Raw genomic sequence first — 12406 nt, forward strand, 5'->3', positions numbered from 1 at the left:
ACACGCACATTCACACACACACACACACACACACGCAAGCATGCACACAGTGCACATAAATGCAGACATACTGTACACTTTCATGCAAACAGTCCCCCTCTCAGCCAACATGCCTACAGCACCCACAGATCTATGACTCCACCCCCTAAACCTCCAGCAGGGCCAATCAGAGTAAGTCATCAAAGTACAGCTCCTGTCTTGCTCTCTCTCGCTCTCTTTCTCTCTCTCTATAGCCTCTCCCTCTCTCTCTCTCTTTAGGTTGTCTCTTTTCTTCTTTTATCAGAAATAATAAATGCCTAATATCAGAGTCTTTGTAGCCAATAGAATAAGTCCAGAGTCACTACACAGTGAGCTTACGTTTGTGTCTCCATGACAACACAGACAGCACTAAGCAACAATGACCTCTTGACAGAGAAGGCCTTAAATATCACTGGATAAATAGATCAGGTAAATCTGAAGAGTCGGGGACAGAGAGAAAGACGAAACGCTGCAGAGGAAAGATGATAGGCACTGTCTGCTTGCTCTCTCTCCACCACGTTTTCACTTTTAATTTTGTACTCTTTCTTTTTTTCATCTTGTTTTTTTTATCATAACCCAGACTGAGGGATTAGGGAGACGCATTGGAAGCAGGACCCCCAAATGAAAAACAAAGACCAATAGCCCTGCACACAGAGGCAGAGAAAGACCTGACAGAGAAAGAGAGAGGGAGAGAGGGAGAGAGGGAGAGAGGGAGAGAGAGAACAGCAGTTCATCCAGTCCGAGCTCACATAATAAATTGTATTTCAACAGAAATCTGAGAATATATCAGAAATATGACCGTGAATGTAAATTAAATTTGTCAGTAAATTAACGCCACAGAGACTTACAGACACAGGGAAAGCAGAGTATAATATTAATGGAGCGACACTAGGGTCAAACATTTAATCTCCTCGTCTTCCCATGATGAACTGCTCCATCCCAATTTTTATGTTTTTCCTCTTTAATGCTTTTTGGCAAAAAAAGTGGATCATATTCATATAGCATTTGGTAAATTGCTGTCTTTCTGTTCGCTCACAAATGTGCTATTCAATATATTTTATATGTTGTCTTTATTTGGCATTTTTAGCCCTTTAAGGTATGAGATCACAAATGTGTGACTAGAATGTTCTTAACTTTTCTTGAATAAACATTCACAAAAAACATACTCTTCAAAGGGTTTAAAATAAAACACTAAACAAAATCTAAAAATAGATAAAGAAGTACAGATAGGGAGAAAAACAGATAGGCACAGTCATTAAATATTTGTGCTGTATAGTACAATTGTACACTTGCATGGAGGCATGGCTAAATATCTTATGGTTACCGTGACAGTAGGAATAGTTTTTGAATATGATCCATGGATTTTATCCCCGCCGCTAAAGAATAGCATCAAATGTCCCCGCAAATACCCTCTATCTCACTTCACTGGTTTAATGCGACAGTTTCCATGTTGATGCTATTAAAGTGATGAATACAAATCGGTGTGGTTTTATTCATTGCTGCTTTTATTCATTAAGATCCATTATGTGTAGTTCCCATTAACCGCCAGCAGAGGGAAGTTGCCCTCTGGCAAGTTAATCGGCCCACCTTCTCTTAATGAATAAAACAGCTGTGCTTTTAACTATTGGGGGGGGGGGGGTGCTTTTGTCATTGCTATTGCTTTAAATAATGCTTTTGTCTCCACTTTTGTATCTTTTTATGCCCCCCCTCCCCCTCCCCACCCTGTTCTGCGTTCTCATAGTACTTTGATGAGGAACGGGATGACTATGAATATCCTTACTATTACGAAGACACAACTGGCAACCCCTCCTCCCAAAAAACCTCCCCCTCCCCCCCTGCAGAGCACCCCACAGAGCAGGTAACGAGGGAGCGGGAGAAATGAGAAACAGAGGAGGGACGGAGAGAGAGAGAGAGACAGACCGATGGAGAGAGGAAGAGTTGAGAATGAGAGTGCTATTGCAGTCAGAGGTCCAGGAAAAGGCATGAATGCTCTATTCTGGATCTTACCCACAGTTAAGGAGATAATGAGTGAGAGCAGCAGGTCTCTCTCTCTTTCTCCAGTCCCTCCATCTCTCCTTGGCCTTCAGGCACACTCCCTCCTCGCCCCCGGCCCAAAAACGTCTCTCGCACCGACCCCGCCTCACTCACATAACGTCCCCTCGGTCCACGTCACGGCAACGTCACGTTCGTGTCGTGTGTGCGTCTCACATTAATGTCAGTGCGTGTGCGTGTGCGTGTGTGTGCTATCTGTCAGTGCACTGCGGGCCCAAATGTATCTGTGTGTCAGTCACACTGCCTCTGCAGCTAGACAGCACTGACCCTGTCCAGTGAGAGAGAGAGAGGGGGGGGGACGAGGGAAATGGAGGGAGAGCGGATGTGTGTATAGCTCCTGTCTTGTCTTTTTGTTTCGCAACTTTCTGTCTCTGACTCCATGACACACATTTGGACCCTTGTGTGTGTGTGTTTGCATGGTTCTGCGTATGTATGTGTGTGTATATGTAAGCATAGGTATGTGTACAGGTATGTACACGTGTGTGTGTGTGTATTTACATATGTATGCATGTGCAGGTTTGTCTATATTTCCTTGCTCCATTTCTGCTGTTTTACACAGCTCACCTGTCGTCTGTCTCTCCAAACACCGACCTGTAGTCATCGTCTTCGCCTGTGAACTCCGCCCCCCACGTGACAAGGACGCGCGTGCCAGACGCATCCTCCATTTTAGGGTTCAGTTTAGACCTGTCTCTCTTTCTCTCAGTGCAGCTGGACAGCTCAGTGCACGTCTGGTCGTACGGCAGTGCCATTGGCCTCCGTATTTGGGTCCTCAGGGCAGACACAACTGCCAAAACCCGCAGGCTTCCAGAGTTCTAATGAACAGCATTTGCTGCTTAAAACAAATAATAATCATAATCATAATCATAATAATCCTAATCATAATCATAATGAATAATACAGAGAACGGCATTACTGGAGAGAGCAGAAGAGCTTCGCCATGGCAACATGGGCAGCGGCCAGGCATGCGGCAAAGCCTAGAAATTCCGGAACTGTCGCCATTCTGATCTAGGTTCCGGAACTAAATTATTCCAGCTATGAATGCTCTAAATTCCAACGCCTTTCACAGCCAGCAGCATGGGCCCAGTATGTTCCCATTTCTGTGCTGCCTCTCGATAAATAATAATAAATAATGAGAAATGTACCGCAGAAGCATGATGTATCCAGTAATGCCAGAGGGAACTGAAAAATTAATACCAAGCCTCAGCCATCTCAATGTCACTGTGTCTCATAAACATCCACCCATGTCTTTGTCTCTCTCTCCAACTCTCCATCCCCACCACTTCAAACCTCTCCCATTCCTCAACCTCTCTCTCTCTCTCTCTCTCCCCCTCTCTCACCACACTTCCCACCATCCCTGCAATGTACAAACCGCGACACAACACCACAAAATGCACCACAGAAGAGCAAAGCAGCTGGTGATAAAACGCAGAGTGCAGAGCCAGCCGTGGCTAAGGCCAAACCAGCAGTGGCCAAGCCGACACCAAAGCCCACCCCCAAATCCAAACCCGCGCCCGCCGCCTCAAACGCCAACGAGAAAACCGCCAATGGAAAAAATGGTGACATAAAACCAGCCAACGGCAAAACCGAAGCCAAAAAACCCATAGTTGTCAAAAACGGTGAACCCAAACCAGCCAATGGCAAAACTGAGGTTAAGAAACCTCTAGTTGCCAAAAACGGTCAGCCAAAACCAACAAATGGCAAAACCGAGGTCAAGAAACCTCTAGTTGCCAAAAACAGTCAGCCGAAACCAACAAATGGCAAAACCGAAGCCAAAAAGCCCCTAGTTGTCAAAAACGGTGATCCAAAACCGGGCAATGGCAAAGCCGAAATAAAAAAACCTCTGGTTGTCAAAAACGGCGAGCCCAAACCAACCAACGGTAAGAACGAAGCTAAAAAGCCTCTAGTCGTCAAAAACGGTGATTCGAAACCAGCCAATGGCAAAAACGGAGAACAGAAAGCCACCGCCGCCAAAAACGGCAACAAAACCGCCGCGGCCAAAAACGGCGATCAGAAGAAGGCCGGCGAGGTGGAGAAGGAGGCGCCGAAGAAAGCCGTGACGGCAGCGCCGGCCCCGGCCACCGCCATCGCCCCGGCAACAACCGCGGCGCCGGTTCCTGCCGTAACGGGCAAAGCTGCCAAAAAGCCAAAGAAAGCAGCGACTCCGGCGGCGACCGCAGCCCCCGTTCCGGCTGCAACCCCGGCGCCCGTCCCAGCCGCCACCGTCCCGGCGGTTCCCGTGGCAACCCCCAAAGTTCCTAAAAAAACCCCCTCCCTCAAAGCTGTGCTTAAGAAAGTGACGACTCCGGCACCGACCGCAGCACTGACCGCAGCACCGACAGAAGCTCCAACAGAAGCTCCAACGGAAGCACCGACCCCTGCCCCCACCCCAGCACCGACCCCTGCACCAGCTCCCAAAAAGCCCCCCGTAGTCGCCAAAGTCGAAAAAGTCAAACTGCCAGCAGTTGGTAAAACTGTTAAGTCCACAGGCAGCAAATCAACGGCCAAGTCTGAATCCAAGTCCGTGAGCCAATCGGTGACCAAATCCGTCAGCCAATCGGTGACCAAATCCGTCAGCCAATCGGCAACTAAATCCACGGGCCAATCGGTGACTAAATCCATGAGCAAATCGACTTTTGTGAGCAAAAATCTTCCTCCATTTGGCAAGTCTGTCATCAGCGGTACCATTGACTCCATACCTGTACCGGTGAAGCCAAAGAAGACGTTGGGAAACGGTTATCAACAGGTACAAATGAAGGGCCCAGGGTGGCTGCCCGGGGCCTGTATCTCCAGCCAACTGTTCTGGTTACAGGACCACTCTCCATCCAGGTTTTCCACCAGAGCCCGCGCCAAAATCACCTCCAATCGTTGGCGCATGGCAGCCTCTTGAATTTCTGAATTAGAAAATACAAGTTCATTCATTTACTTCTGAAAGTGAATTAACATCCCACAAATTCCCCGGAATGATTTGTGGGCATTTCCATCATACATACATACATACATACATACATACAGAATCATAATAAGAATAAATAAGAGTAATAAAGAGATTCTTGTTTTGAGAGCTTCAGACACGCTGAAGATGCAACACTGTGGGTTACTCTGTTTTGAATTTTGCATAGTTACCTTCACAGCTGTTCAAAGGCTTGTGAGGAAAGCTTATGGACTAGCAAACTTTAAGAAACATCATGAGCTCGAGTGAAAAAAGTCCGATAAAGTGAAAAAAAAAAAAAAAAAAAAACCTGGATTGTGAGGAGGTGCTCAGAAACAATGTTGGCACGTACATATCTGGATCACATCGGCCCTTTGATATATCATATGTTCTTTATGCTGAGAAATGATATGATATAGCGGTGTGACAGACAGGCATGAGCGCCGTGTCTATACCGTCTCTACACGTACCTTCTCTGTTTCTGACAGACTTCCTTTTTATCTTCCGAAGCTGGAAAATGTTTTAGCGCCTCTCCTGAGGCTGAGTTGTGGATTCAGCATGAAAAACCATCCAAAATACGTGCATGCGCGTTTCTTCCCCCTGGCTTCATTCCGTGACAGTGGACAAAAACTATGCACACAAAGAACATCGCTCAAACACAGCGGTCACACTTCCACACTGACTGTCCGTTACCAGTGTTTCTCGCCTCTCCTCTTAAACACCTCTCCTGTTGATCATATTTGTCGCAAATATGAGCATGGCAGTCTCACAGAATGTGGTGATACTCGGCCTACGGGACTGGAATGAAGTCGCCGAAGTGCGCACGAAGCCCCGCATTGCGCTTTCACGTAATGGGGTAGCGCTTCGAAATGTCCACATGTAGTTTGTCTTACTTCATAACCTGGTGACCTTGCAAGTGTTTAATATACACTTGTATCTGTGGACACAGTGCAAAATATAACGAGGAGCTAAAGGTAAGTATGTATGTATTTTTTCACTCCCGTCTTTGATTTGCTTCGATTCACGTTGAAGTTGCTATTCATCAAAGACGAGTGTAACTTAGTTCTGTGAGGCTGTCATCTATTGTCTGTCTGGTTGTTCCATCATTCTCCTGTTCACTGTCTTCAGTTAAGTTCCCTGGTACTTAACAGAAGGCATGATACTAAATATGTATTTGTCGTCTACAATATTTATGTACGGTAAGGATGATGCTCGTCCACACGTTCATCATCCACACTAATGGGCAGTGCAAGCACCCTTTCGAAAAACAGTATTAATAACATAAACGTCGGAAGAGCTTGCTTGACCTCCCCGTCATCCAAATCATGGCATTGTGGCAAAACTAAACTCGAACAAAAAAACTAAACACAAAAGAAACGAACACACACGCAAGAAATGTGGAATTGAACTCTCAACTCCAAATGCGTGCGTTTTCCCGCCGTCAGACCTGCCACAGAGCAAAGGAATTGTAGCTGGAACCATCAGCCTTTTGCAAATCCTCAACTTGAAAAGGTTTTTGATACCAGCTTAATTTCTCTGTTCATAAACTGGTGAAAAACACCAGCTTAACTGGCAGAAATAATAATTTTATATTTATTCTCTGTATAGACTCTGTCTCTCCTCCTTTCGTATAACGTATTAATAACTATAATCCTGACTTGCTTTAAACTAACCGCTCTTTCTCCCTCAAATCTGCCTACCCCCACCTTGACCCCACCCACCTCTCATCGGCCCTGACCTATCAGGACATAGATCCTGCCCAAAGTGAGGCTGGCCCCACCCCCACAGAGGCGGATTATTATTACACCTTAGAGGAGGAGGAGTTCCATCCAGAGAGTGAGGTAATTGGACATGAGACAGCCGCGCCACAGGTAACCTCACACTGGACGAATCAGGGAAAGGCCTTGAGCAGTCAACCAATCCATTGTTGATTGGTGGGTTGTTCAAGCTGTACATTGAAATGGAATATATACCCTTAACGAACACATTTTACATTTAAGGCAAATTTCGGACATCTAGGTATAATTCGCCTCCCTGTAATCAAAGACGGACGTGGGCTGTCCTGGTTTTCCCTTGTTACTATTATTTTCTTTTATAGATTATTAACTATTCTGTCTTCCATTGCCATGAAATATTAATACACTGCAAAAAAATGACTTTTCCCTTTTTAACCGTAATTTTTAAACAAGACTACCTGGGATACATTTTTCTTGTGTTCTCTTATTTTTTTTTAAACTAATCTTCCAACCATATATTTTCTTTTGTTCTTTTTTCAAGAGTGTTGTTTTCTTTGAAATTCGTTTCTTGAATTGAGAACAAGAAAAATATTGCTGCTGGAGATAATTATAATAGCTTAGTATTTTCACATAAAACATGAGCAGGGTTTCATGGTTTTCAACACAATAAGAAAATGCTTTGAAAAAATGAATCCCATAAGTCTTGTTTCAGGACCAATAGCTTTAGGATAACATCTAAACAGGTTAAGAAAATTACATTTTGCAGTGTATCTCTGACACAAGTTCCAGAACTAGTGTTTTATTTCCAAACTCCATTTCCAGAGAATTGATCTGGGAAATGGATTAATTATTCACAATGTGGAATAAACACCAAATCTGGATATAACATTAATCATTAATCACAGTAGTGGTAGCATTAACAAATATAATCATCCTCATCATCACCACCAAGTATCATGCTACGCCTCCATCTGAGAGACAATGTGAATTCATTGGGGGTTTTGTACAATATGTTTATAATTTACTGCACATTTTATTTGATCATTTCTACAAACAATGAAGAAGGTATTATTGAAGTATTACGTGATTTCATTTTTTTATTTTACTTCTGGATTTAAGGTAAGATTTCATATCTATGTAAGTTTGACAATACAGTGACGTAATTAAATTACCTTCTCGGGAGGGTTGCCTGGAAAATCCTTTGGATACAGGGTTATCTATAAGTGTGTGTACATTTTTTGATCAAGTTAACCATTTCAAGGTTCACTATTGCAGTAAGCTGCAGATCTTGGTTTTCCTCGTATTACGACAAATAAGTATATCGCATTGCACAGTCAGGTCCTGTGTTTGAAATGAACGTTGGTAAGTCGCAGATGAGAACGATGCACATTTAAGCATTTTATTTCTCCAGAGCAAAGGGTCTCATCATGAGCTTGGCTGTATATTTGTGCTGTGTGTGTACGGACACGTCTGGCTACTGCACCCTCAAAGTGTAGGCTATATTCTCTCAGCGATAACAGCTGGAAGGTGCTTTCACCAAATGAGCACTTTTCTCTGTAAAGGGTTATCAGAATCAGAATGTTCCCTCCATCTAATGCGAATGAGAAGAAAGAACACTTCAGCACAGTGTTCATATTTGGCGCAACATTGCAGGCCTTGGTCAATTACATAATTGTTTTCAGTTCAAACATTTTAATGAGATTGTCTGATGTATTGAAACCTATGGAATACTCTGAAAAAGTACAAACCCCGCCTTCTGGTCCTCTTGGTTGGCTCAGTTGCACCAGGCAAGATCAATTGAGCTCAGAAAAGTATTTCTGTCCAAAACAATTACATATTTTACCCAGATCTGCAACATTGTTCTCAGAAAAAATGCAGTGTGATAAATGCAATTATGAAATGTTGGGTTGGATAAAGACTCCTTACAAAAATACATCATTTAAAACACACATCACCTCACAAACACATGCAAACACACACATGCACACACACACACTCACTCAGAACACAAGCGATTGGTGAAGCGCTTTGCTTTGATGGAAAGAATGAACAAAGGCCCCATGGACAGGCAGACCAGTCGCATGAGGAACAAGAGGGCACTGAGACAGTGAGCAGTCGGCAAATAACCGCCTACCTTCGTTACCGTGGTTATTTCCGGCACCATCCTCACCTTTGGGCTGAGGCATGGCGGGGAAACAACTGCTGATGCACTTGATGCATTTTCATTGGTGTCCACTGGGTGTCACTGTTTTCTGTGTTCCTCAGTATCACTGTAGTGCCGTGAAGGTAAGATTCACACCAGACTGTCTCTCTTTGCCCCCTTCCCCCCTCCTCTTTCTCTTTGTTCTTTTCTGTCTCCATTTATTGCTACTTCACTTCCTCCCCTCCCTTTTCACAACCACCCTTTCAAAACAATGGTTCCCTCCTTTTTTTCCCCTCTCACTTTCGTCCCATGACTCCTGTACCTCCTCTCCTTTCCGCTTCCCTCTCATTTTCTACATGCTCTCCATCTCCTGCTCCTCCTCCTGCTCCTCCTCCTCCTCCCTTTCCCTCCACTCCTCGGTTCTGAGCAGGTGGAGGACACTGTGCTAGAGGAGGTGGGTTTGACCAAGGCGGGCGAGGTGGCAGGTGGTTCTCAGGCTCCAGACGAGTCCTTCATGGAGGAGTATATCACCGGAGATGTGGGCTTGAAGGAATATGACTATTCCTACAAGGACTACAACCAGCCGCTCCCCGACAGCGAGCCCGGCTTCCCCGACAGTCACATGGGTCCCGCGCTGTCCGCCATCACCGATGAGGGAGGCGTAAGTCGCTCTGTCAACTTTTTCTTATCCCTTTCCCCCCTTTCCTCACAATAAAATTAGTGTTTCAATCGGGGGGGGGGGGGGGGGGGGACACTTGACCCTTGGTTGAAGTGTGATTTTGTGGTATGCAGTATGGTGTGTTCTGTTTTGGATGTGGGCACAGGTGCATGCTGGTCCTCCTGGCAAATACTGACAATCGGGAGGATTCATGAAGGCTCACTCATGAAGCCAAAAGCATTGGCTACTCTGTGATGTCAGCGATGCACCGACTTGAACCGATCGCGTTGCTCACTGTGGAGAGTAAAACCATTTGATTGGTTCAAACAAGGCAGTGCTTGACATCTCATTGTAGCTCCACCCAATATGGGTGTTCAGGAAACTTCACTTTTCTGTAATTGAAAATGAGGTCATGGGGCTAGGGGGCGCAATGTCAGAATCTGGCCATGCTACTTAACATCCAAAACACAGACTAGCATCCACACCAAAGCCATGAGAAAATACAGAGAAATCACAGGTGGAGGCGAAGCAGAATGAATGGAACGGGTGTGGAGTCTCTCGGAAAAACACGGAGGAGTGCGATAAGACTTGTTCTATAGGTCAAACATCAAACAGGTTGCAAGGAAAGTTCTCGGTGCAGTAGGCCAAATGAACAGACGAGGTGGACTGAATGCCCCTCTCATAATTTCATATATTTCTTGTGTTCAGTCTAGCCCTAATCCTAAACATTTAAATGAAAAGGATTTGGTGACCTACTGATTCTCAAGCTTTTTCTTATACTATATGTCTACAGCGTTATAGTGCACAGAACCTTCTACTGAAAATGTTTTTCTATGTAGCAACATATACCGTTATAAGTTAACATTTTAGAGCCTTTCTTTAAAAGTTTAAATTTATAGGAAAAAATCTATTGTTATAAATGATAAAAACTGTTTTGTCCTATATTTTTATGAAAGGTTCTAATATATTAAGCCTTCCAGTTCAATTAACTAAAACTTGAATACACTTAACATGATTTTGAGTTTTGAGACCAAATAGCTAATAGCCACATTAGTTAAAATATCTAAGTTGCAGTGCGAGTTGCATATTGGTCCTGGAATTGAGAACATACTGTGAAGGTAAAGACACCTCGAAGACTTGCTGGATCGTAGCCCTCCTGGACCAGAACTATTTGTCATCAAAGCGTGTGTATAAACATTTCCTCTTTCTTGTCTGTTTGTGTGTGTCTACCCGTCTTTCCAATCCAATGTCTGCCTCTCTATATCTTTGCAAACATTCCTTGTGGTGTATATTTCTATCCCATTCCTTGTATTCTCATTTATTTAAACTTCATGCTGTTTGCCTACATAGTAAGACACGAAGCAAATAATGTGAAGTCTAAATGAATGGCAAATGTACAGTCATGTATGCTCACCACAGTAAGCAAACTAACCATACATTCTCACACATTGTGGTCCAAGGTCTTTCTTTCTTTCAAGGTCACAGGTTACATTGCATTACTTTGAATCGAAGTAATGCACCGTTTTTGCGTGTGTGTGATGCTCACATAAAATGCAGCACCATGATGCAACAGAAGGCCACTGATGCATTCATGGTGTGGTCTTCAAACTGGTTTGGATGATGTGCTTCCTTGGACATGTCCGTGATGTAATTTCCTGTTTGTGTGACGTCATTTCCTGTTTCTTTCCGAGTGAAGGGTTACATACGTGCGAGTCAGTGGTGTAGTCTGAGACTTTCCTTTGACTGGCATGCCAAGTGTTTTACTGGTAGGAACTGAGCCGTGAGCTGGCTTTCTTCTTAAACAGACATGACTGCTGGAGCTCCTTTGAGTTTGTACTTGTAGTTTGCATGCATGTCGGGGATAGATTGACTGCAGTATTGTAGTTTACATGCCTGTTGCATATACATTGACTGTGCTGTGTTCTGGGTTACATGCGTGTTTCATGTACATTGACTGTGCTGTGTTCTGGGTTACATGCGTGTTGCATGTACATTGACTGTGCTGTGTTCTGGGTTACATGTGTGTTGCATGTACATTGACTGTGCTGTGTTCTGGGTTACATACTTGTTGCATGTACATTGACTGTGCTGTGTTCTGGGTTACATGCGTGTTGCATGTACATTGACTGTGCTGTATTCTGGGTTACATGCGTGTTGCATGGACATTGACTGTGCTGTGTTCTGGGTTACATGCGTGTTGCATGTACATTGACTGTGATGTGTTCTGGGTTACATGCGTGTTGCATGTACATTGACTGTGCTGTGTTCTGGGTTACATGCGTGTTGCATGTACATTGACTGTGCTGTGTTCTGGGTTACATGTGTGTTTTCCTCAGGCCGCGGTAAGAGCCCAGAAAGGAGAGAAGGGAGATCCTGCTGTCCTAGAACCTGTGAGTGAAATTAATCAATTACCTGCTGACCCATTTAAGTCCTGAGCAATCAATTATCTATCAGTCAGATCAAACTTCATTAATCAATGACCCACCAGATAAGTTTCATTTGGACTCAGTTATCCATAGGACTGTGATGTGGTGCAATCCAAATGACTACACTATGTGGACTACACACTGTATGGATTAGAATAAATTGCCACTAGAGGATGCCATTTTACCACAACGGCTATTGATTATCGGCAGTTGAGAATGCCTTTGTAATTAATATTACAACCCCAACCCCTCCACCACTCTACCTCTCTCTCTCTCTCCCACTCTCTCTTTCTCAGGGCATGTTGATTGAAGGGCCCCCAGGACCGGAAGGACCAGCGGTAAGTCTGTAATTTCTCCCATCCACTTTTTATCTCTCCTCTGTAGGGGTGGAAGAGTGATGCACGTATACATAACAGTATATTATTAACGGCCTGTGTGATAGAC

General features: G+C 44.2%; 1 protein-coding gene across 1 annotated transcript in view; it reads left to right on the forward strand.

Moving 5' to 3' along the window:
* The window catches only part of col11a2 (collagen, type XI, alpha 2), a 58541-nt gene that overhangs the window by 14762 nt on the left and 31373 nt on the right, over positions 1-12406 (forward strand). The window contains exons 6-10 of the mRNA XM_061254060.1: positions 1760-1876; positions 6745-6840; positions 9309-9539; positions 11873-11926; positions 12259-12300. Of these exons, the coding sequence (XP_061110044.1) occupies positions 1760-1876; positions 6745-6840; positions 9309-9539; positions 11873-11926; positions 12259-12300 (540 nt within the window). The remainder of the gene's footprint in view (positions 1-1759; positions 1877-6744; positions 6841-9308; positions 9540-11872; positions 11927-12258; positions 12301-12406) is intronic.

The sequence above is a fragment of the Conger conger genome, chromosome 9 (genome assembly GCF_963514075.1).
Source record: "Conger conger chromosome 9, fConCon1.1, whole genome shotgun sequence".
NCBI classification, from domain to species: Eukaryota; Metazoa; Chordata; class Actinopteri; order Anguilliformes; family Congridae; genus Conger; species Conger conger.